This window comes from Gopherus flavomarginatus, chromosome 12, assembly GCF_025201925.1.
Source record: "Gopherus flavomarginatus isolate rGopFla2 chromosome 12, rGopFla2.mat.asm, whole genome shotgun sequence".
Taxonomy (NCBI): Eukaryota; Metazoa; Chordata; order Testudines; family Testudinidae; genus Gopherus; species Gopherus flavomarginatus.
Window position 1 is genome coordinate 48,825,065 of NC_066628.1, and position 26,864 is coordinate 48,851,928.

Below are 26,864 nucleotides of genomic sequence, written 5' to 3' on the forward strand. Positions count from 1 at the left end.
TTTATTTCAGCATAAGCTTTTGTGGGCTACAGAAGTGACTCATCTCCCTGACAGGGGATAAACCCTGGTGTGTAACTACTAGTGTTTTTTCCAGCCTCGGTACAGACTCCTTCACACTACTTCCCATGCAAGAGTAGGCGTGTCAGTCTCAGTGAACTGGTCTCTGGTACCTTGGATAACTGTGTGCAGTGTGCCTCCATTCCCCCGGGGCATGACGAACCCCCTTGAACTACGGGGAGCATTCCTGGGCTGCCCGGACAGCAGCTGCGGTACCTTCCAAATGGTGCTGCACAACAGTGGTGGATAAAGTGATGGTTTCCTGCTGAGTCGCTGTGGCACGTGTAACTCATTAACTCCACCAACTATCCTGGATGAGGGCGTGACACTTTGGTCAGGGGGAGCTCAGGTCTTGGACGGAGAGGCCCCCGTGTATGCGTATTGGATATAGCAATCACCCTGCAAAAGGTTCCAATGCCTATTCATAGGTCGTCAGCAGAAGGACCCAACTACCCAGATGCATTGCACTGATGTTTCCCAATAAACTGGCATCTCTTCTGCATGCAGGATGCCTACCTGCAAACTGTGCTGCAGTGCGCAGGCTGTAGGGACACAGACGCTAAAGATGGCAACCTATCATTCCCACAGCTAGTAAACCTGTCAGCATATATATGGTTTCACTTCACAGGACCTTACCGCCATTAAACAGCTATCACAGTTGATTTTACTCCACAGGCCACAACTCCACACCAGAGGTGTATACCTCGCAATATGCATATAGTCAGAGTGGTCTGGGATCCTTTAGGATGAAAACCGTTCTCAGCACAATTTAATCCATGTGTAGTTGAAGTCCCAGTGGGGAATAAATACTGCAGAGCGGAAGCCTGGGTGAGGGACCCATCGCGGCATTGCTTCTATTAAAAGCCATGACGCGGAGAAGCACAAGTAAAGCGGTTTAACTAGTTGGTTATCGACCAGCCCTCAGAAGCGGAGAGCTGAGCCGTGTCAGCACCACTCAATTACCTAACATTTTAATTTTAAATGTTACCATCCCCGAGAATCACGATTAGCAACACAGGAGCAGCTTGATTAGGCAGCTCGCATCGGCTCTCTGGAAGACAGACGGCAATGCATTGAGAGCGACCAACATTCGTTTGACAGTCATTCCCATCTTCCCGTCCCCACAGCCTGCATGGCTATATTACGAAATATCAATGGCCATGGGCAGCAGCGTGGCCACTGGAGAGCAAAGCCAACATCAAATTTATTTCTGGGGGCTAGGGGGTTTATTCCCTCTCCAGACTTCCAGATATCTCACAAACCACACACTCAGTGCACAGTATTTAATTTCTTGGCGTTGGTAACATTTTGTACGTCTATAGCCCCATTCACCCAGGGACATCAGAGCCCAGAAGTTAAGCCTTTCAACTTCCCTGTGAGTTAGATGAATGCTATCTCCATTTGGAGATGGTGAAACTGCAGCTATGACTAGTCCAAAGTGCCACAGCGAGAAGAAAACCCAGGTCTCCTGTCCCCTCCCCTAAGCACTCACTGACCTTTATGGGCAGCATTAAACTCCAGCAAGGGATGACACATCCCTAACTCTTATTAGCGTCAGTTACACACGGGGGTTACACATGTCTACTAAAGGAAGAAGAGATCAGCTGTGTCTCTGTGTCACTGCCATCCATATGACATCGAGGTGACCAGTCATCTGGTACAACAAACAGTCATTGCAGTAGTACATTGTCAAAAGCTCACTTCTGCTCCTGCTTCAAAAACGGGAGCTTCTCTCCTTCTCCTGGATATTGTACTTTCATAAATTCTTCACGGCGCTTCTAACAATCCAGGGAATGTCTGCTCCACCCATGGTGAATCCCTTCGAGGTCGAGCTACCCTCAGTCAGGTTTCGCACCCTCAACTCAAACACGGTAAGAATTACAGGTCCAGTTCTCCTCTCCCCTTTACCAACTTTACACTGGTAAGACTCCAGCAACACAAGTGGACTTACATTGGATTGTACCAATGTCAGTGAAAGGAGAACCAGGCACATTACCATTAACCCTATTTTAAAAGGACTAGTCTTGGAACAGTGCAAGGAGATAAGGCTCTGAGGAGGAAATTACCTACTTTTCTGTGCATCTTAATTTGGGTTCCTGAGATTCTGCCCTGAATAAACGTACGTACTGGCTTACGCACTTGGTTCACAGCACCTGCTATTTCCTGATGGAGCCTTCTGCCCCGTTTGTATCATGGTCTAGTCATGCCTGATTCAACTCGTTGTTAAGAGCCCTGGTCTGCAAGCCTGTCACAAGCACATTCTGCCAGCGTTTAAGTCCCGATTTATATTCGAGAAGATGCCACGTGCAAATCAGGCCATTACTCTGTGGCATATATCTTTTGCAGTAGAGTTCCGGAAGGTGGAGTGACAGACAGGTCTCAGCACTGGGCCAAGAGAAGTGTGTTTAACATATGCCTCTAAAGATCTATAAGGTCTAAACTGGTTCAAAGCATGCAGCGAAATCAGGCAGGACTGACGCAGTTTAGATAAAATGCTGCCATGAACCTCAGGTTTTTCTTAATTGCAACTGTGAAATCTCTCTTCATTCCCTTGCACTGGGTACTAGGCAAAAGCAGATGGAAGTAAGTGAAGCATGTCACGTCTACGCAAGGATCAAAGGAGGCTACGTCATTTAGAACTGTATTAAAAGCAAGCCCAGTTCACATTTTGGAAGGATGCTTTTGGGACACAGGAAATCTGGGTTAGATTCTCTGCTCTAACACACACTAGAGAAACTGTTGTGATCATCTAGTCTGACATCCGAGCTGACACGGACCATACAACTTCCCTGGATTCACCCCTGTTTGAACTAAAGCATATCTTTACAAAAACATCCAATCTTGATTTTAAAATCTCCCGTGAGGGACAATCCGTCTCATCCCAAGGTAAGTGATTCCAGTGGTTAGTTACCATCACACTGTTAAAAACCATGCACCTCATTCAGAGTCTATTTGTCTAGCCTCAGTTTCTGGCCCGTGGAAGGGTTTAGAGAAGCCCGTAGGCAGACCCTGGTCAGAGTGCTCTCGAAGGGAAATCTGAGGCCTTAGAGCTATCACTGTATGCTGCAAATGAACTTTTCTGAGCAGAGAGAGCATTGCTCAGCATTCTAAATAAAATCCAACCAGCACCGCGTATAAAACAGCTACGCTGTTCCAGTCTCTTCCTGCTGCCTCGCTAGTCAAGCACATCCAATAATCCCCAGTGAGACTCCAAGCATCTTCAACGGGCGTAGAGAATTGCTCCCGCGAGATATGAAGTGGGACCAATGTTCTTGTTCTACGTAAGATACGCGGCTTAATTAGCAAACGACTGTAAAATGTTATCAAACCACCAGTGACATTCCTTGTACTACACAAGATGCAAATACACAAAAAACTCCACAATGGGGGTGGAAGGCGCAGGGAGCGTGCTGCGGGCACTGCTTATCATGCCGCTATCAATTGTCTCAATGTTCCCTTGCTGTTCTCCCCATCTGGAGACCCCTTTCTCATTGGTCAGCTCGCAAGAGCAGGGGCTGGCTTAATGGCCTCAGGATTGTATTACCTGAGCACCTCAGCATCTCTGATGTATATATCCCCCAAAGCCCCTGGTCAGTAGGTCAGGGTTATCCCCAATTCACAGATGACGGAACTGAGAGACAGGACGAGTAAGCAATTTGCTGAAAGTAACCAAACGTTTATGGCAAAGCAAACCCAGATCTCTGGGGTCCCAGGCCAGCACCCTAACCACTGGACCATCCTTCCTCCATGTATATAGCCCCAAGCACAATGGGGCTGAGGCCTCAAGGTGCTACCACAATATAAGTCAACCCTCGCCCCAAAGAGATTATTGTACAATCGAAAAGTGTAAAATTTGCATAAATGGCAGCTCTTTATAATAAGTCTTCAACCTAGACAGCACATCAAATGAATCTGCTGAGTGATTCAGAGTTTACTCTGATAACGAGTTGTCATTGCGCTGCTTTTTTTAAGATATATATATTTTTGGTGAGCTACATAAAAGCAATTTTCCTTTCGTTGACATGTTCAAACACCAGGGGCATGCAATCTTACTCACTTTTTTCATTTTAATGGCAGGTTTCCGTTTCACGGCAGATGCGTTAATTTGGGCCTAGCACCTGTTAGTGAATTTGCACGCAGCACAGGATCAAAGAAAAGCTCAACTCGTCTGGAGGGCTCTGCTTGCCAGTGGATAAATAGAACCTTGCCACTTGAAATAGCCAGGTTAGTCCTGTAAATCATCTAAAAACAGAGCTCAGCACCAAACAGCCCCCTCTGGAGAGTCGATTCCTTACCATGTGTAGGCCACCACGTGAACACTGACTCCCACCACCTCACTGAGCTTTGGATCAGGTCCTAAGTAAGCCAGTACCTTCAGTGGCCAGACATGCAGCGCAGTTACTGCAAGCAAAGGATGCTTGGCTTCCACTTCAGATCATCATGGTCTTGCTGCTTGGCTTGCAAAGCCAGTTAGGTACCACTGATACCGAGTGCCCAACCTGAAATGCCCCCAGCCTGATTTTGAGAGGTTCTTGACCTCAGCCATCTCCTCGACTCGCTCTCTGAACCGAAAGGGTAGCCAGTGCAGACCTCAGAGAACAGATGCTCTCCTATCTGCATGCAGCACCACCCCAGCTCCCACTGGGGACATGGAAACCTCCGGGTGACATCCTAAGCAGCAAAGGATATTCTGTTCATATCCAATCTCACCTGCAGAGAAAGGAAAAGAAAATCAGAAGATGACGTCTGATACCAACCCAAAATTATTCTTTACATAGGGTATTTTCCTCATGGCCTGGCCACTCAGCCTCAGTTAGGTGCGTTAGGAGAACCGAATCAACCCAGAACACTTCTGCAAACGTCGCCTTTATAATTTCCGTGCCAAGCCCCCAACAATAACTGAATTTCACAGCCAGCAAAAGCCTGTGCTACAGAGCAGAAAAACTCTTATGATAAAAAGAAGGGGGAGGTGGCAAAGTAATCAGGCTGAGCTGCAGGGAAATAAGCCCTTTATCATGATGGCAAATGCATAGTAAAATAGAAAGTAATGATGGAAAAACTTTGCACTTACTGCGATAAGGGGGACTGAGCTGACTGCAAGAAGTGGAATTAAATTTGGGTTCGCTGGCTGCAGGTTTGGGGGGATAAACACTTTTTACTTCTTCCCACCCATAAAATTTCAATAACCATTTCTAGAACAACGCAGGGGATTCCCATATAGACTTCATTTTCTGGCAGTCTAGCCAGTGTGTATATAAATAAGCATCAAAGAGTCCTGTGGCACCTTATAGACTAACAGACTTTAGGAGCATGAGCTTTCGTGGGTGAATACCCACTTCGTCAGATGCACCCACAAAAGCTCATGCTCCTAAACGTCTGTTAGTCTATAAGGTGCCACAGGATTTTTTGCTGCTTTTACAGATCCAGACTAACACGACCACCCCTCTGATACATAAATAAGCATGAAATGCTGGAGAAGGGGATTTAGGCTCAGAATTTCAGGGTATCACTTCTGTTTACCTTTGGACTTCAGATGCAACCGCTTTCGTAGTGTTTAATGGATAATATCAACAGAGACACTAAGTAAGGAAGCAGTCAACTTAACAACAATCACACACTGGAAGCAAGTGTTACTTTACCTACATTACTAAGAACACTATCAGTTACTAGAGGCAGAGAACTCTACAGAGTCAATTTAATTGCAACTCTGGGCTCCCTTTATTTAATTTGAATGTCTCTTAAGTTTGAGAAGGAAACAATTTCATTTATGTTTCTAGCTCCTTTCATTTTCAGATTTAGGGATACAATGTTTGGGCTTCAAAGGGGAAGGCATAAAAAAAAATAAACCCATACAACTTTTCATAGGAATTTTAAATGAAAACCCCAAGTTGTAGAAACGTTTCAATGGGCATCTGGTTTCCACAAAAACTAAATCTGGGGCCAAACGGAAATCAAAAGGTTCCCATTAACTTCTTTACGGTTTGCAGTGGATTCTGCATATTGATTTAGGTGATTATTTTGCAGTTTAATTTTGGGTAATGTGTGTTGTAGCCGTTCTGAGGAACCATGCCTGACGTGTTGGTTACCCAGTGTCTGTGGAGCATGCACCATGGGAAAAATTTACCTCTCTGCAGAAGGGAACAGCACAACACCGTCCAAGACCAATTAAGATCTAGGTACCAATGCAGGCCCTCTGCACCCCTTGGCTATAGAGCCTGTTGTATGTATTTTAATGAATGTACTGCAAGTCAAGCTGTAAAGAAAGCATTGGTGGAAAATTTCTTATTTATCCACATTAGAGTTTTACACTGCTGCCCGTCACCATGGTGTCTGAGCACCTGCCACATAAAATCAATAGCAATAGAGACGTCATAATGGACACCATGGAACATCTGGTGCTTCTTTCCTTTCAGGGAAAAACCTCTGCTTGGGGTGGGGTTTTATCTAAAAAAATATAAATTAAGTAAATCTAGTGTGGGTGATTTGTTTCAGGGGTCAGTTAGGTTATAAGATGGTTTCAACAGAGAGTTTCCTTTTTGAGGGACGAGACCTTTCCAAAGAGGAAGGTTTTGCAGTATTTCCTGATGACAGTTTCCCTGGCTAAGCTCCCCAGAAAGATTTCTGCTATTCAGTTAATTAGAGCAGAATCTGTGCTTCCATGCACACAAGTGGAAGGGCTGCTTTTTATTGATCTCAGCGTGGGAGGAACGGGGGGAGAAATCAAGAATGCAGAGAGTGAGCTATGACTCACATTGAATCCCCCACCCTCAATTAATCTTTTCCCACTTTCTCCCTGTGCGTTGTGAAGCTGTCTCCTGAAAATACCTCCACTCCAGCACACACTTGAAAAGCTGGTGTCAGTAGCAGGGAGGTGCACAAAATATCACTACATGCTGGAGTCAATTTCATCTCTCTCTCTCTGATCAGGTCTAGTGATATAAAAATCGCATCCTGATCTTTTCCTGGTGCCAATGACAGGAATGTGACACGTTTCCTCCCCCTCACCTCCCCCCACCATATTTCTGAAGGCTGTTTAAAACATCAGAGACAAGCTCAATACATCTTTAACAACTGGTCTCTGCTTTACATTAGATGTAACAGCAGAAAGGGAGCGTGGTCGGCACACTTCCCACCGGCTTGGTCCAGAGTTACTCAGTCCTCAGGATACCAATTAGCAGCCCACTGCAGAAAGGGCATGATCCATGAAGATGCATGTGACAAATACGCTGCGAGTTTCAGCGCTGTAAAGTGCCAGTGTAAACAGTGCATCAGCACTGGGAGCCTCACTCGTCATGGAGGTGGGAGAGCTCTCTCCCAGGGCTCTGCCCCGACTACACAAGCCACGTTAAAGAACTGCCGAGGCAGTGCTTGAACGTTGCCAGTGAAGACCTGCCTTAAACTCAAGAACAGTGTTAGATTTACAGTGGAAAGAGCAATTTTGAGAAGTCAGAATTGCGTGAAATTAATAGGTAGTTTAAATACAACTCTCACAGAGCCAGATTTTGCTGTCAGTCACACCCAGATCAGAATCTAGACCACTGCGGTAGTCACCCATTGTTTTGTTACCTCCAATCCAGTGTTACGCTCAAACAACAAAACATCACTAATTCACTGTTAGGTATTTATGTATAATCACAAACCACTGTAGTATTGCCAAAGCCAGCTTATGTCTATTACAGTCTGCCAAATGCACTAGTCCAGAACATTTGCTGCAGGCACTGGCGTTGTCCTCCACCATTTGCATTTTTGCTACTTGGTCAGAGGTTACACCCACCTCCTTGAACCTGAAACCGCTCGAGCCGCCTCCAGGGCTGGTGGGGGGACGTCTTGTCCATTTAGGTAAAAAAGCAAAAGAGCGAATACAGGGACAGGCCATTCAGCCAGAACACAAATATTTGTTTTGCAGCAGTGCCTAGAAGTCCTAGCTAAAATCAGGGACTCACTCTGCATAAATTTATATTAAGAGAGACAGCCCTGCCCTAAATGGCTTACTGTCCACACAGACAGGACAGACAAAGGGTCAGGAAGAAAAACTGTCAGGGACAGGTGACATGCCCGGGGTCAGCCAGCCAAATCAGGAACAGAACCCAGGTCTCGAGTCCCAGGGCAGTACGCTATCCACTCGCCAATACTGTCTCTGTGTACACCTCCTTCAAACCAGGAGAGGGAGCAATCTGGTAGCTATTCAAACAGTATCAGCAAACAGCTTTAACATACCCCCTCCTCCACCCTTTGCAGAGGCGAGGATTGACAAACATTTCAGACAAATGCTCCAGTTTCCACCACACAGCGGTTTTGTCTCTGCAACCCAAGCAGTGCTCTCAAGGGGAGCAGGAGAAGGGAAAGAGAGGGGTTTTCTTCAGATTGCTATGCTAAACACAGGCGCTTTGAAAAAACAAGAAAGAGGGATGCTCTGAGCTAGATAAATCTCCTCCTCGCAGGCAGGATGCTAACACACACTATGCTGTCCGTCAAATACTGGCAGCCTTTCCCAAAAACAAAAAAAGCCAATCCAAGCACATTATACAAGCGTCCCTGCATGGATGGTGTGCAATAGAGTACCAGACGTGAGGGAGAAGGCTCATGTTCCCTGATCTCCCTCCTATTCCCAATAATAAACCCACGTCTTGACATTGTTTCTGGTTCCATAGGATAGAGAATTACAACAGCCCTGGGGAAAGGGTTCTCTCACTTCTTCCCCCTACACTACAGAATCCTGCGAGCGAGGAGTAGAATTCCTAGCTCAGGCAGACATACTCACGCTAGCTTGAGGAGCGTAGCTACAGTAGCATAAGTAGCAACTGCAAACCCACAGGGTTCAGGCGGGTTAGGACTGCGAGCAGCTTAGCCAGGCTTGCACTGCCGCTGCCCGTGCAACACTACTATCGACACTTGCACGAGCACGTCCACATGAGCTGGGAATCACACCCTCGCTCATCGTGCGGACATGCCCTAGAACAAGACACATGCTCTCGGAACCCTTTGAATGGTACTTACCAAAGCATGGGGCATGAAAGTTCGTGGCAGAGAGGGGGAGACTCATCCAAACTTTCTTCCTTGCAAAAGCAGACAATTCAGAGTGCCAACAAGAAAGGAGTCCAGGCGAGCGCCAAACTTACTACTGTTCTACACAACCCTGGGCTTCTGTGTCTTTGGCCCTCGGCTGTTAGCAGCTATATCTGTACATTGTTAGCAACGCAGGGGCCAAGTTAACAAATCTAGGTGCCTAACTTTAGTCAGCTAAATATAAACTTCTTGCTCTTCATCACCCAGAGCTCCCATTAATTTCCACAGCAGCTTCTGGTACCCAACTCCTTCAAAAAAAAAAAAAAAAAATTAAGGCGCCTGTTTAAGTGTCACCGACGCTGGTGGAAGGGAAGTATAAAAACAGACATTATTTGCTCAGAACTGGCAGAACATCCTACAGGGAACTAGAACGTGGCCTTGTTTAACTGGGCATGTGCCATACCACAGTTTGCACCACTGCGGCAGATGGAGACGTGCTTGTCCGGTTCCATCCAAGTCATTCTGAAATATCGAGGTCCCTATATGCAATTGCAGCATAGTTCCTCCTGGCTTACAACGAGCACACTAGACTCATTCTCTGGAGCTCCTCCCAACAGCATCCCATTGCCCAGTTCACCTCCAGGTGTGTTATCACCTGTACTCAATAGGAAACACACCCAAACCAGAGTCTCACCCTCAGTGAACCCAACTAATGAAAGAACAGATGGTTTAAATCTTCCAAATTAAAAATCTAATGGATTAGATCCTTCCCTTTGTGAAGAACCTAATGACAAACTGTTCAGCCCCATTAGCCAGTTTGTTCCACAGGGCTCCACTGGGGACCACAAACACTTCCTTAGGTATCTTTAGTAACCGCACCAGTCCTCTGAGAACTGTCTGAAAAGGGGGAAGAGTTGCTACACCCCAAAGCAGCTAGGGAGAAGCATCAAGCACATCAAATCAAAGTAATCGTTACATAGAGAACAGTGCACTAAAAAAACACCCAGGAATTCCTTATCCATCACCATCTCCTTTCATAATGATGGCGTGTATTAACATCCCTTTGTATTCCCGTCTGGGTCCTTTCTCCATGAGAAACCTCACTGAGGAAGTGTGCTGCTTTGTTCTTCAATCTCCTTTTTCCTTCAACTGATTCACGCAAGGATTTGAGGAGCCTGGAGTAAATTACAAGAACTTAAGCCTGACAGATGCTTGAGCATCAATGACTAAAGCACTGCTTGTGAGAGGTTTTAATCCAAAAGATGGGAAAGACACTGAGTCAAATTCGCCCCCATGTCAAGCCATTACAATCCAAGGCAGTTACTTCAGAGATGTCATTGGCTCATTACGTTTAAAAAGGTAGAAGAGGCATTATATAACTAGTATTCTGATAAAAACATTGTTAAAGTGAGTCACTCCCCACGTCCCTCTCATGACATCCCCCATACCACCACCAAGTCTCTCTGCTAGGCTGTGCTACCCACAAAGCAATTGAAGGCCTCAATCCTGGAAGAAAAGACATGGGGAGGGAGACCTCTAAGCCCACACACAACCCCACTGACTTCAGAGTCAGTTCAGCCTGGGTATCATTCCTCCTTTTTACACACACAGTTCCAGTAACTCCTGGTGCATTTGGCATTTTTTATTCTAGCATGAGTGGGATGAGGGCATTGCTTTGACTGCAGACTGGGATAGGGACTGTTTTTTTGTTCTGGGTTTGTACAGCTCCTAGCACTGCACTTGTCATAACAGATAGTTAAGGGTTAATGCCTCTTTTATCCGTAAAGGGTTAAGAAGTTCACCTAGCCTAGCTAACACCTGACCAGAGGAACCAATGGGGGAACAAGATGTTTCAAAAGGAAGGAGGGAAGTTTTCCTTTGTTTAGAGTTTCAGTTTCAGCCAGAGTGAAAAAGATCAAGGAACCAGCCTCTTATCAGAGTAGTAAGTTTTAGAAAGGGATAAATAGGTTTATGTTTATATTCTTTGTAACTTGTCTTGGTACCATTAAGGGAATTATCAAATTTGGGTATTCTTGGGTGTATTAAGATTTGTGGCCGGGGAACATCCTCTGTGTTTGGAATCTGTTGTCTGTGAGAGTAGCTGATATGTTAATCTCTCCTAGAGGGTTTTCTTTTACCTTTCTTTTCTTTAATTAAAAGACTTTTTCTTAATACTCGATTGATTTTTTCCTTGTTTTTAGATCCAAGGGGGTTGGATCTGGATCCACCAGGAGTTAGCGGGAGAAAGGAGGGGGGATGGTTAATTTCTCCTTGTTTTAAGATCCAAGGGGTTTGGATCTGTGTTCACCAGGAAATTGGTGAAGTCTCTCAAGACTACCCAGGGAAGAAAAGTAGTGCTTGGGGGGTGGTGGCAGCGATACCAGATGTAAGCGGTAATTAAGCTTAGAAGTGTCCATGCAGGTCCCCACATCTGAACCCTAAAGTTCAGAGTGGGGAAGGAACCCTGACAGCACTCCACGACTGGGGCTACTAGTCACTACCACAGTATAAATCAGAAACAACAGAGCACACTACTGCTGTGTTGGGGGTATTCCGTTCCCTCACTTGGTAGAATGGGAGGAAGAGAAGTGGAGAGAATCCTTCTCTTATCCCCGAAGAGTGAGTATTAGGCAAACGGAACAAGTGTCGTCAGACCCTTGCAGGATTACTACTCGTTAAGCTAAGATATTAACACTCCCTCTCAAATGAACTCCAAGGGAAGAGCGTGGAAGGACCCACCCGCTCCTCTGATTTAAGTAGATATCGATAAGGCATCAACTACAAGCCAAAAAATCATGTTTCAGAGGGGTAGCCGCGTTAGTCTGTATCAGCAAAAACAAGGAGTCCCTGTGGCACCTCAGAGACTAACAAATTTATCTGGGCATAAGCTTTCGTGGGCTAGAACCCACTTCATCAGATGCATGGAGTGGAAGCCAAAAGTCAGTTCAGCTCCTGATGTCATTTTAAGTGGGTTCAAATCAAAACCTCTCTAGAAAGGGGAGCCTCTTAAACAGCAGCATGGAATAATGGGGAAGGATTTTTTCGTTTTTGAGGACCAAAACTTGGCTTGGAAGTGAGAGACCAACAGCGCTAGATGGATTAACCCAGCAGCAATCGGGGAACATCTCTAACTTGATCACTTTGCTCTGTCCACTCCTCCTGTCATCTCTTTCCTAGCCCACCATTTCCCATGCAGTCCTGCACCCCGCCTCCTCCCAGCCCACCCTGCAGACACAGGCGACGTAGGCTTCTTCCCAATAGGAAGAGAAAAACGTTAGAGACATCGGTTAGAAGCGGGTTGCGTGGCCGAACTGTTTACTTTCTCTGCTGGGAGCTATCGGCAGCTGATCAAATACATTAGACGGTCCCTTATAACAACAGGCAATTATTGCAAACACCAATACAGGCAAGATACTTTTGTTTTTAAACTTGGGCCTAAGTGAAACAAAGAGGTGTTTGAGGACGATAACCTTCACACAACGTGAACCACAATAGAGAGCTGATTGCATTCATTTGGTGGCGTGACAGAGCTGGATCTTGGGCTGGGTTGCTTCACATGCCCCTGATACCAGGACATGCCTAACCCCATGTTATTTACACCACAGGACAATGCTCCTTCCACTCAAATACACGACAACCTGGTGACTTTCATCTTCCAAATTCTGAGAAGAACTAAGCAACAAATGGAAGTGTAAAGAACTCCCACGTTACCGTAGAGAGGCTCATGGAGTGCCAGACTACTGGAGCCTTTATTTTTGTTTATCTATCAAAGTTTTTTAGATGCACCAATTTACAGATGGGGAAATCGAGGCACAGAAAAATTAAGTGACTTGCCCACAGTCATACAGGGAGTCAGTGGCAGAGTGATGAATTGTGCCTAGATCACCTGAATCCAGCCCAGGACCTTAACCACAAGACCACCATTCCTCCCTATTTACAGTACATCCTAGAACTGAGCTTAGTACCATAGACTCTTGTATAAGAGATTTAAAAAAAAAAAAAAATTCACGTATTCAATTGTGCCAAAATGGGAAGGGGGAAAAAGAATTTGATAGGGGAGGGAGAAGCACTCGTTAGATATCAGAGTTACCAATTCTTGCAATTTTCCAAGAATTGTTGTTAATATTTTGTTATTCTTAAAGCCCCAGCTCCTGGAGTCATGTGATCATATGACAGACTCAGCTGTCATTTACAGTTTCCCACCCTTGTAGTTGCAGAGAAAGTCTTGAAAACCTGACCCTAAATCAGTGTTTCTCAAACTGGGGTCAGCGCTTGTGTAGCGAAACCCCCTGGCTGGCCGGGCCGGTTTGTTTACCTGCCCCGTCTGCAGGTCTGGCCGATCGCAGCTCCCACTGGCCGTGGTTCACTGCTGCAGGCCAATGGGGGCTGCTAGAAGCGGCGGACAGTAAGTCCCTCGACCCGCGCCGTTTCCAGCAGCTCCCATTGGCCTGGAGCAGTGAACCACAGCCAGCGGGAGTCGCGATCGGCCGCACCTCCAGACAGGGCAGGTAAACAAACCAGTCCGGCCCACCAGGGGCTTAACCTACACAAGCAGTGACCTCAATATGAGAAACGCTGCCCTAAATGGTCCTTCACCAGCAGACAAAAAAGACAAACACTCTGATTTTTTAAGTTAGTCTCCCCAAAAACCATGAGATTGAGTCACGATTTTGAACGACTGGTGTTGGCAATGCTCCAAATTACATCTCAGGATTGAAACTAAGGTCTCACCTGGACTGTTTGGAAACCACTGCCAGTTAAAGAAACAAAATACAAAAAAAGGAAAGAGCTGACACTTTTATGTGCGTGGCCTAAAGCCATGTTCAGCACAGACACTGACAGAGAAACCCAGGGAAATGCAGTTACATTAAATCTCCCACAGAAACTGATTAGCATCTAGCTTCTGCCAGAATGGAAACTAATATGAGGTTAAGAAAAAAAAAATCCATCTAACTTTATTAGCCAAAACGCAGAGTAACATCAACACTCCTGATGCTTTGTTGCCTGACACTACTATTGAACACACAGCCACCTCAGACCTTTTGAAGAGCTCTTCTAGACAGCTAGCAACGCCAAGGAAATCAATGTTTTTATCACCAGGCCCTGTTGGTTACTGCAGTTCATCCTTTTCACTTGCACCAGCTAAAGGAAGGTTTAACAAGGGCAGCGTTTCCACCTCTCATGAATCTCCCAGTATTCAGTGTTTTAAAGCTCCAGCTCCTGGAGTCATGTTACAAAACAAAATTATCACCCTTTAAAAAAAGCAAGTTCCTAGCGAGATGATTGCCAAGAAAAGCTTGAAAGTGTGACTCAAACATACCCTAAAGGCTCAGAAAACAGGATGCAAGGGGGGTGAGGTGGGGTTCAAAAACCTCATAATTCTTCTGAGGGTTGCTTCAGGATTTTTGAACAGTGGGGGTTGGTGACACTGCAACAAGCTGAGCACAGCTTTCATAGCAAAACCCTGAAGCCATGCAAAATCCAAAATGGGGATCCCCAAACACCTTGGAGAACAGTCTGAGGCAAGCCCCAACCCTAAACCAAGCGAAAGGCCAGTGCAGTCAGCTGCTCTTACATCCCCACTGCTGCTGGACAGGCCCATCCAGGAGCTGTGTACGTTAGACATGGGAGGTAACTGTCCCACTCTGCTGGGTGCTGGGGAGGCCTCAGTGGCTGTGCTGTGCCCAGGTCTGGGCAAAGATGTGGACATACTGGAGAGAGTCCCGAGAAGGGCAACAAAAATGGCAAAACGAAAAAATGGCAGCTGGGAGGAAAGGGGAAGAAAAACGGGGCATGTTTAGTCTTGAGAAAAGGAGACTGAGGGGAAGGGGACCTCATAGTTCTCAGATATATGAAAGGCTGCTATAAAGAGGACTCTGATCAATTGTTCTCCGTGTCCACTGAAGGTAGCACAAGTAATACTGGGCTTCATCTGCACCAAGGGACAGTTAGGCTAGATATGAGGACAAAGCTTCCAATTATAAGGGAGCTTCCAACTTTCTAACCTTCCCAAGGGAGGCTGTGGAATCCCCATCATTGGAGGATCTAAGAACAGGTTGGACAAACACCTGACAGGGACAGTCGAGGTTTACTTGGTTCTGCCACAGCACAGGGGGTGGACTTAGTGACTTCTCCAGGTCCCTCCCAGCCTCACCTTTCTATGAGTCTATGAGCCACTCCCCTAAGAGAGCACACAATTTAGGGCAGCAGACCTCTGTTTGCTACCTAGGGGATCTGCAAGAGGCGGGAATGAGCAGATGAGTCTGGGGTGGTGACAGCACAGACACTGCGCTGCCAGCTCAGAGCCCAGACTTTACTCTGCCGTGTGAAAGGCAGGCGTTCAAGAGCCCCCCTCGTGCATCCAGGAACATGCAGGTCAGCTAAAAACAGGTTTCCAGCAGCCCACGGTCCCAGACACAAACAGGGTGGGTGGGAGACTAGCCCAAGGCCACTGACAGCAGACAGTCAGACTGCTACTTACGAGCAACGGGAGGAGGAGGTCAGCCAAGTAGACAAAAGCTGCTCCCAGGGTGAAGCCAACAGCTACCGGGAAGAAAGCAAAAGCCCCGAAATCCCCAGAATCTTCAGCCAATTCAATGGCAGGAGCCAGGAGGGACCAGTAAGATGCAGCTAACATGACCTAAGGACAGAGAACATAAAATTAATACAGGTTATAGGATTACCCGCAATCGAGATCAGGACCCTAATGCGTTGGGTGCTGTACATACCCGCAATAAAGAGAAGGGCCAAAGGTGGGGGAGGAAACTGAGGCAGAAGGTGACCAGCTTTAATTCTCACAAGAGCTCAGTGCAGAGGTGGGAACAGAAGCCAGGTCTCTTGATGCCCAGTCAGGTGCCCTGCCTCTGCTTCAACATCAAGGGTTTGCTAGACTCCAGAGAGCACACTGCCTCTCAACCACCAATCACTCCAACTCCCTCCAACCACCACACTCCTCCCAGGTAACCCAGGCACTTTCCCCAGCAACCCACACTCAAATAACTTCCCTCCTGGTTCCTTAATAACCCTCCTCTAGCGGAAGGAAAGAGCAAACCCCCTTCGTGGATTCACCATGCTGACCTCTGCTCACTTAAGGTTGTTGAGCAGATTCACAACACACCAGAAATTGAATAAATGGGTGCGTGCACATTGTACAGACAGTATCCACACTGTTCCACTAATATATTCCTTTGGTAACAGTGTTTAGTTACTATTCAAACTCTCAGCTTCCTCCAGCTTTCTGGATGGCACCAGCCCTGAAACAAACGCTCACAGCGGATTGCCAGGGCTCACACCTAGCAGGCTTCAGTTCACGCCAGCCATAAATGCTCCAGCTTATTCACCGGCACTTTCGCCATTGCACTTTGCAATGTGAAAGGTGACACAACCACTCAGACTGACCGATGAGATTCGAGCCAACTTCCGCACAGAGCAGTCACTGAAGTACAATGAAGAAAGCAGAAGGGGATTAAGCGTTAGCTGTACAAAGCCATCAGTTTTCACTCAGCCAGCCTTGAGGCAGGAAAACAATTGAGGCACGCATACTTACTTGCTAGGCTCATCCTACTGAGGATTAACACGTCCACAATAACCCTTCCCGGAGGGGAGCAGCAGGAGGCGAGGGGAGGATTGGCTCCCATCCACATACCAGTTCTTTGTGACAACAGGGAATGCCAGAGACAGAGGCCTCTGCACAACACACTAAAATATGAGTATCTTCTCATTTGTGTCACTGTTTTCACCACAAAGCACATTCAGGGATGCTTCGAAGAGACCATATCAAGTTGGACTAAACATAGTAACACTAGCCTGAGGTGTTAACAATCAACACCTTATGTTATTAAAACAATTCTCATGTGTTTCTACTATTAATGCAGATTGAAACGCCAAAAGTGACCAGTTAGTGACTGAAACCAGATGAGTCAATTTCACCTACTAGCTCTCAGATCTACAAACAGCTCCTATCACCCAGGTACCTAAGCACTGACATTAACTCACAATGCAGGGTCTGGAACATGGACACCGCAAGCCAATATTTGATTCCCAACACACATAAAAACCTTATTTCCATTAGAGACTAAAATTTATTTGGGCATAAGATAAAACTCACTTCATCAGATTTTAGCCCACGAAAGTTTATGCCAAATAAATTCGTTAGTCTCTAAAGTGCCACAAGGACTCCTCATTGTTTTTGCTGATACAGACTAACACAGCTACCTGTCTGCAACCTTACTTCCATTGGTATTAAAGTACTTTGGGGAAAAACAGTTCCACTGGCTGTAAGGCTTTGCAAACCTTTGGTTTTACTAAAACCGGAATTGCAGGCTTAAATCAAGCTGAGATCATGTCTTTAAATAATATAGCGGGAAGGCTTTAAGAAAAAGGCAAGGAAAGTTAACTTCAGTCTGTTCAAGTATCGTGCATTTTGACAGATTAGCAAAGTAGTCAGCATGCGCTAGGACTGTCCAGTCACCAGCTCGGAACCATGAGCAGTTGCCAAACCAACCTCAAGAAACTGCTTCCTCCAGGAGACTTGCGCAGAATCGATTTTCAACTCCAGCAAAGCTACAAAGCAACTCCACATTGTCACTGAAGCCTGAATGACAGCAGACATGCACACACCCTCTGCAGAACAGCACATGGGAGGGGGAAAGACCGCCCCAGGAATCCAGCAAGACGAACCTCAGGCTCTCCTTGAAGAGAAGACGTTGCAGCTGAATTGAGAGGCCAAGATTTAAGGGCTACGGAAGGGCCCAGATTTATGGGGAAGTCAGGTTCCAACCCTCCCCATCCTGGGGCAACTGATGAGGGTGTGAGCCCTCTTGCTGCCCTGCCCCCCCGGGAGCTGTACTGCCAATGGCTCCCCCTGAACCCCTCAACCTCTGAAGGCAAGAACCCATGGAGGGGATACAGTCAGTCAGTGTTTGCTCACTTTGGCAGCAAAATTCCCATTGGGCTCAGCAAGCACCACAGAACCAGTGCCTTCCGCTCCACCCTAACGAGATGCCAGCTCTGCTCTCCAGGGCACCAGAGAGCCACCCCCAGCACGTGGTGCTCAGAAGAGGGCTCTCCTGAGCTCAAGGGAAGCTGCTTAGCCTCCACTGCCCTCCTTCCATAGATTATGGGGCCTTCCCACATCTCCCTCTCCAAGACACCACGAGCAGAGGACAGAACGTAGCGCTGTGCACAACACTGGCTCCACCCACTCCGACGTGTCCTTCCGTGAAGCTCAGTTTCCTGGGGCTGTAAAAACAACACTACACAGGGACCCCAATTCAGAGAGAGAGGTGCATCCCCCTTGCAGTATACAGGACCCACCCCTTGCCACAAGAGCACGTCGTAGCTCCCCCACAGATGTTCTGTGTGACGTTGGACAAGTCCCTTTGTCTCTCTGTACCTCATCTGTAAAGTGGGGGAAACAATGCCTCTCTGTGGCAAGGACAAATGCATTAATTATTGGGAGGCGCTCAGACACATGGGAGACACAAGATGGGTTGATCTCAGTTATTCGTGGAAGCTGACGCTCACGGCAGGCAGGAAATCGATCAAGATCCACGGGGCTCCAGTGACCTGGGAGACTCTCGCCAATCCACTAAGGGGGTCGGGTTAGTTATATGGCACTTTCTCTACTAGCCCTGCAAAGCAGTTACCAGAAGAGCAGGGGGAGTGGATCCAATCCAGCACTCTTCTTCTCCACTCTCCTACCCCGCCAGCCTCCATCCCTACAGAAAACAGCACTGAGTCGACAGGTGGAAGGGGAAGGCAGGAATCCAAGCAGTCATTTGTTCACTCAGCTCCCCAAGCTGAGCACGCCTGTCGCTGAAAACAGAACAAGCTGTACTGCAGGGTTTCCCAGATGACATGGCATGACACCAGGCCACAAGGGAGAATTCGCCTCATCTCCCTGGGGCCCCCAAAAAGAGGAAGTGTTAGAAAACAATGAGAGAGATCTACATTCCTTCTGAAAGAGAGCTAAACCGCGATCACTGCTTCAAATCCAGGAGCCTCAACCGATGCGCGTTCGTTGCTCTGGCCAGGACACAACCCACACAGCTCCTACTGACTTCAGCTCAAGCACACATCCCTCTGAAAGTCAGATCCAAGGTGGGCACTCAAAGTCAGCTGGCACTTCCTGTTTTACATGTGTCCATGCACTCCATTACCCCGGTGACGGGCATCGTGTTTAAAACCTACCTAGAAACCAGCCTCAGGACAACGTGTTCTCATCAACTGGCAGCTGCCGCTGGCCTACGTGAAAGGAGCTTGGAGGGGTCTCGAAATGGAAACTAGACGCCAAACCCACCAGCCAACTGGCAGTCTCGGTCATGGCTCTTCTTGATCTCAGCCAGAGGCTGGCTCCAAAGGGGAGGACAAGACGCGAGGACACAACTCGCCAATGACTCCTAGAGCTGTTCCCTCCACACCAGGGTTGAGGGCGTTTCCACTGCTGTTCCCTATCCCAGGGTGGCACAGAGGTTTCCAAACACTAGGCAGAGATTGCCATTTAACAGAACATGAAGAGACACTGGAGATCTGTTGACGAAGGGAGTCAGTTATATCATCTGGGTCGCTGCCCCATCGCCACGTCTGTATGTCCAACGCTATGAACAGCGACAGCTTTGGGAGGAGCAGAGGGGATGCTGGGCCAGTGCCAGTGCTGGCTGCTTTCCAGTTTTGTTGAGAAGTATTTTGTTGTTCTAGCCTGTAGCTACTGTGCATAATAATAATAATAATAATAATATATGGAGATATACCTATCTCACAGAACTGGAAGGAACCTTGAAAGGTCATCAAGTCCAGCCCCCTGCCTTCACTAGCAGGACCATGTACTGATTTTACCCTAGATCCCTAAGTGGCCCCCTCAAGGACTGAACTCACAACCCTGGGTTTAGCAAGCTAGTGCTCAAACCACTGAGCTCCAACCTCCTCCATCTAGCCATCAGCCACACCACAGCAGCGAAGGGGAATCTCTAAGACACCAATTCCCCTAGGATATTTGTGTTTCTGTGGCTGCTTGTAAACAGACCAGCTGAGTGGGCAGGGGTAGAAGGAAGAGACATACACAGGCCTGAGGGAGGGGGGCACTAGATACTGCACTGATCTGCCAGGATGCCCTGAATCTCTTTGGGGTTAGTCCATAATGAAGTCAAGAGAGTATGGGGTAGTTTTAGGCTTGATGCACAGACCTCCTCCTGTTAGCACAGGATCAAAATGACCACAGGACGCTGGGTTCAAAACCCACCCAGATCCTCTATGCAGGTTCCTGGATAAAGGAATTCTGTGTGCACACACACGCGCGCACAAGTTAAGTCCTTGCTAAAAGTACTGATCACATCACTGCAAATGGTAACAAGTGAGGAGATAGCAGCAGTCAAGTCATTTCATCACCCCATACAGGTGCCACCTGGCTGTTCCCCTGCCCTAACCTCAGCTACTTTCCTTCCACCAGCAAGCACAATGCAGATCTCTTCACCCATATCCTAGAACCGCCAATGGGCAGCCTTGAACTCCAACTACAGGTAACGTAGGGCTTGGCGTGATTCATAAACAAGACCACACGGGAATTCTGCAGGTGCTTTGGTGTCGGTTTAAGCAGCAAGATAACAGGGTCAGAGCGAACAGCTGCGAGAAGATTTCCAACACACTTCTCTGCAATGGATCCATTTTGCCCCAGGACGCCTTCCCTGGCACAACAGGGGCAGGTGGAGATGCAAGTCCCAAGTCTACATTTGGCCCATAAAGCTTTATTAAAATAGCAGAGAAATCCATTCCCCAGATTATAGTTAAGCAAGAAAGGAAATATCAGATCCTCAAATACCCATCCAATATGCAGCATAAATACAGACTTCATTCATTTATTCATTTCATTTCCTCTCCTCTCCTCTCTCCCCTCCCACTCCCCCGGGTGTTAGATGTACCAGGCTGGATTAATCAAAAATAATCAGCCCAATTAAGAGCCTTCAGCAGGTTTAGCGTCCCCTCAGCCCCCAACTATCTACAGTGCTTGCTTTTGGAGCCATTCAGCTACGGAAGGAAACTCATTTGTGACAGACTCCACTGGGAGTCTTCTCATTTGCCACGAAACAAAATTAGTTTTTTTTTTTTGTTTTTTGTTTTTTTTTTTTTAAGTAAAATCAGTCTGAGGCCTGAAAAAAATATCAGCAAAGAAAAATGCTTAAGAATTAACAGAAAAGTTTCCTCAACTTGGGATCAAACCCAGTCTTCTGGAGCCAGGCATTCTCCCAGCACCCAAGCGAGCACTTTTCTAGCACCCTTGAACAAAAAATAGGGAGAAGCAGAGGCTGAAGTTATAGAATCATAGAAGCACAGGGCTGGAAAGGACCTGGAGAGGGTTATCCAGTCCAGCCCCCTCCACTGAGGCAGAACCAGGCAAACCTAGACCGTCCCTGACAGGGTTTTGTCCAACCTGTTCTTAAAAACCTCCAGTAATGGGAATACCACAACCTGCCTTGGAAGCCTGTTCCAGAACTTAACAACCCTTCGAGTTAGACATTTTTTCCTAATATCTAACCCTAAATCTCTCTTGCCACAGTTTAAGCCCATTACTTCTTGTCCTGCCTTCAGTGGACATGGAATAATTGACCCCAGTCCTCTTTGTGACAGCTCTCAACATATTTGAAGACTTATCAGGTCCCATTCCCGCCATCTTCTTTTCTCAAGACTAAACATGCTCAGTGTTTTTAACCCTTTCTCATAGGTCACATTTTCTAAACCATTTATCGTTTTTTGTTGCTCTCCTCTGGACCCTCTCCAGTTTGTCCATCTCTATCCTAGAACTGGAGACGGCACTCCAGTGCCAAACAGAGTGAGAATTATCTCCCGCATCTTAGACAGCACTCTTGTTAATACACCTCAGAATTATACTAGACTTTTCTGCAATTGCATCACGTTCAATTCAATATTCAATCTGTGATCCACTATACTTCCAAGATCCTTCTCCGCAGTACCACCACATAGCCAGTTATTCCCCAGTTTGCAGCCGTGCATTTGATTTTTCCTGCCTAAGCATAGTCCTTTGCCCTAGTCTTTCCTGAATTTCATCTTGGTCTGAATTCAGACCAACTCTCTAATTTGTCAATATTATTTTGAATTCTAATCCTGACACCAGCTTGATGTCATCTGCAAATTTTATCAGCAGACTCGCCACTCCATTATCCAAATCATGAACAAAGAAAACTGACTAGTACCAAAGTCAGGATTGACCCATGTGGGACACCACTACCTACATCCTTCCCAGTTTGACAGCAAACCACTGATAGCTACTCTGAGTACAATCTTGCAACCAGTTGTGCATCCACCTTATAGTAATTTCGTCTAGACCACAAATCTCTATTGCTTATGAGACTGTCATGTGGGACTGTGTCAAAAGCCTTACTAAAAAATCACAATATATCACATCTAGTACTTCAGAGGCTCATTGTTCAATATGCAACTGGCCTGAACAGAGCACCAGGAAAGAGACTGCAAGATACGATTGGCAAAGGCCCTGGAGGTTTTTCGCCTTCCCCTGCAGCGTGGGGCATGGGTCACTTGCTGGTGGATTCTCTGCAGCTTGAGGTCTTCAAACCACAATTTGAAGGCTTCAAAACTCAGACATAGGTTAGGGGTTTGTTATAGAAGTGGATGGGTAGGGTTCTGTGGCCTGCTTTGTGCAGGGGGTCGGACTAGATGATCACATTGGTCCCTTCTGACCCTAGAATCTATGAATCTATACAACCTTGCACAAGCAAGGACCCAACCGGGCATCGCTTCCCGTTTCTTCTGCTAGGAAAATACAGAGTGAAGTGGTCAATGAACTGGAGATGCCTTAAAGCCTGAGAATTTTGCCAGCCTGTGTACAAGAGCTGTCAGCAAGCTGAAGAGAATTAATCCACTTTCCTTATTCTTATGGCCTGAGCATCCACCAACGGCAAAGAAGCCTGCACTGAGCCACTGGGAAACGTGAAGTTTCTTTTTAAGAGAAGTGGGATGTCTATTGCTTTAGACCCCAGCCCTCCAGGGGACCTTGTAATCAACTTCCCACACCTCGTAAAAAAATGGGCTGTTACATTAGACAACCACAACTGTCAAACTTTGTATTTTGAATACTCTTTAAAACCTCTTTAAAAACCAAAACTAGAAATGGGAAGACCGTAACACGAGCCGAGGGAAAAGCTCAGTGGAATTACATCGTCACTTTATGGAAAAACATTGTTTCTCCAAAGAAAAGAACGGGTCAATTTCTGCTCATTTCTGTCCCCAATCTTTGACCTTGCTGACACTTAAGTCAACGGTAAAACTTCTACTAGCTTCAACATAGGCAGGACCAGGCTCCAGGGATAGATATTACACTGCTTCCTGCTATCTCTGCACCTCTAAACAAAGACGCCGAGCTGGATTTCCAACAAATGGCACTACTTGCTTGGAAGGAAAATCTAGACTGTAGTGCACCTTGGGGCAGGGACTGTCTTTGTGCTGTTTATGTACAATGCCCAGCACAGAGGGGTCTGGTCCACAAATAAATGATCATCTTCTGTCTCTCCCACATCAAATGTACCTCCTACATGGGTTCCCTGCCTGGGGCACCCTGTCCCCTATCCTCCCTTCCCAACCTCTTGTTATGGTTACATGGAACTGGAACCCCAACACTTTTTTCTGCTAGAACACAGGGTCATGGTATGGCAAAGGTGGAAAAATCAGTGTCCTACAGCAGCACCCCAGTTATCTGAGTTCAAAGCACCTGGCCAGAGCTACCTAAACCTCGCCTGATCTTTGCAAATAGCTAGTGTGGGAAAACAATAATCAGATCAGCTCCGTCTTGCAGTCCTCACTCAGGCAAAGCTTCCAGTGCATCTCAGAGCAGACGCACGAGATTATCTTAGTTACGCCGATCTACAGTTGCAGCCATTCAAATGCAGTCACTGGTATCTATGGAGGACGCTCATGTAACTAGAGAAATCAATTGAGTTTGCCCAAGGACTAGAGGATTTGACCCAATATGTTAAGTGACAACACGAGGGGAGAAGGGAATAAAAAAAATATATATAAAAAAAATTAAAAAAAATCATCCATGGCTCTCGGACAGCTGTCATTTTAAGCCACTCGTGCAAGATGTTCACAAGTTAACACAAAGATTAGAATTTACACCCAGGGAGCTGATCGTATTAAGAATGTGATACCCAATTGCCAGTCTTTGTAACTGTCAAACTCCAACCCCACCCCATTCACGAGAACGTCTCACTAACCAGCAAATATAATCTTTTCCTAGTTAAGTGCTACATCCAGGCAGCAGGTTTGTTATCCTGCACTCGAAATACAATGCTCATCACATGCGTCTGACAAAGTGGATATTCACCCACGAAAGCTCATGCTCCAATACATTTGTTACTCTTTAAGGTGCCACAGGACTCTTTGTTGCTTTTTAATTCACATCTGCTTTCCCTAGAAGTCAGACATTTATCGGGTTTCTTTTCCCTTCTGCTAGAAGTGTTGAGTTCACCTCAGGGCCGTCGCACTTTGCTTCTTTTCTAGCTCAGAGTTTGTGTCCAGAAGTGACGGTCATGATCATCTAGGCCAGGCCTGCACAGCTCATAAAGCGCTGAGGGCCACATTACTCCAGAGAAAACAGCTGAGGGCTGAAACCTCCCGGCCCCGTGGAAACACGCCCCCCCCGCCCAGCACCTCCCGGCCCCCTGCCCCAGCGACGCCCAGCCCTGCTGAAACAAACTCTTCTTCTCCAGCGCCACCCCACCAAAACAGCTGTGGGCCAAAAAGGAAGGTTGGGGGTGGGGAGGTGATACTTTATTTTAAATCAACCAGGGGCTCTCAGCTGAAGAGGTGGCTGGGAGCCTTCGGGGAAAATTGAAGGGCCCAGGGCTCTGGTGGCCAGGGGAACCGGGAGCTTTGCGGGACTAGGGCAGAGATTTAAAGAGCCCAGAGCTCCTGCCGCTGAGGGGAGCTCGAGCCCTTTAAATCCTGGCCCCAGCCTGGCGGCCAGAGCCGCAGCTGTGATTCAAAGGGCTCTGGGATGCCTGCAGAGCGCGGTGTTTCCCATGTGCAGGGGGGATTTAGAATCCCCCCACGGGCCGCACAGTGAGCCTCCGCGGGCCGTATGTTGTACAGGCCTGATCTAGGCTGCAGACGACAGAACCTCCCCCATTCACTCCTGTAATCGGCCGAATATCTCTGGCTCAGTTACTGAAGTCCTCATATCTTGATTTAAACACTTCAGGTTACAGACTTTCCACTTACTCTAGTTCTAACCAGCAAGTGACCTGTGCCCCACACTGCAGGGGAAGGTGAAAAACCCCCATGGCCTCTGCCAGTCTGACGTGGGGGAAAATTCCTTCAACTCCGGTGAACAGTGAGATCCTGAGCACAAGGACAAGATCCACCAGCCCAACCTCCGGGAAAGAATTCGCTATAGTAGCTCAGAGCCCTCCGCATCTGGGGTTCCACCTCCGGACCTTGGAGATATTTGCTAATGGCAGCCATGGAGAGGCCGCATAGGCAATCTCATAGTACCATCCCCTCCATACACCTATTAAGTTCAGTCTTGAGACAAGTTAGGTTTTTTGCCCCCACTGCTCCCATGATTCCTCTGATGGTTAGAAATCTTTGCCTAATTTCCAGCCTAAACATACTGACGGCCAGTTTATACCCCTTGGGTCTTGTGTCAACATTGGCCCTTACTATAAATAACTCCTCACCCTCCGTGGTGTTTAGAGAGAGCAGACAGACAAAGGTAAGGAGGATGGAAACTAAAGAAACCAGGGTTCAGTTTCCTGCTCTGCTACAGAGCCCACATGTGACCTTGGGTAAGTCACTTGATCTCTCCAGGCCTCAGATACCCCATCTGCAGAATGGGGATAAGGGACATTTCCTTTCTCTGCTTCAAGCTCTTTGGGGCAGGGGCCATCTCTCGTACGGTGTCTGTAGAAGCTGATGATGTTCTAGCACAGGACCACGCAGACCTGGTCTGAGCATGGGTAGGTACCGGGACGCTTACCATGGCCCTGAATGCACTCCTGCTCCCATCACTGCTGCCCCAATGGAGAGGAGCCAGAGGGAAACACCTGGTTGGAGTCACTGAGTAACCTCTGTTGCTAGGATGGGAGAGGATATTGCTCCGCTATTCCTAGAACATCTCTTGCAGAGGTTCTGGTTAGGGAGCCCTCATCCCTGCTAGGAGTATGGCCAGCTTGGTTATCCACCCAGCTGACCCTCCACCTTCTATAGCACCTTTCATACTAGTCACTCAAAGCAAGCAACCCCAACATGCCCTTATGAGATGGGAAGTCTTGGCCCCGCTTGGCAGACAGGAAAAAAACAAGACAAAGTCAAGTGAAGTGACTTGCCCAAGGTCACTGAGCAAGTCTATGGCAGAGCACAAATAAAAACCTGACTCCTATTTCCCTGCTCTGTGCTCCCCCCACTCCACAAGACACTGCCTTGGGATCAACCACACATGCCAGTGGGAGTTCCCATCCAATGCAATGTCGAACTGAAAGAAAGCCAGGAGGCACCAGTGGGCTAGTACAAAGGAAGTGAAAAGAAAACACAACGCCCCCCTCCCCCCCAAACACACACACAATTCTAAGTGGATGGAGAGGTGTAACTAGTGAAGTTCCCAAGGGTCAGTCCTCGGACCAATCCTATTCAACTTATTCCTAAATGGCCTGGAGAAAGGGGTAAACAGTGAGGTGGCAAAGTTTGCAGAGGATACTAAACTACTCAAGATAGTTAAGACCAAAGCAGACTGTGATGAGCTTCAAAAAGAACTCTCAAAACTAAGTGACTGGGCA

At 47.1% G+C, this 26,864-nt stretch overlaps 1 protein-coding gene across 4 annotated transcripts in view; it reads right to left on the reverse strand.

Moving 5' to 3' along the window:
• The window catches only part of SLC39A11 (solute carrier family 39 member 11), a 262,946-nt gene that overhangs the window by 221,082 nt on the left and 15,000 nt on the right, over positions 1-26,864 (reverse strand). For all 4 annotated transcript variants that reach the window (XM_050920823.1, XM_050920826.1, XM_050920822.1 and 1 more), the window contains one exon: positions 15,545-15,703. In XM_050920823.1, the coding sequence (XP_050776780.1) occupies positions 15,545-15,703 (159 nt within the window). The remainder of the gene's footprint in view (positions 1-15,544; positions 15,704-26,864) is intronic.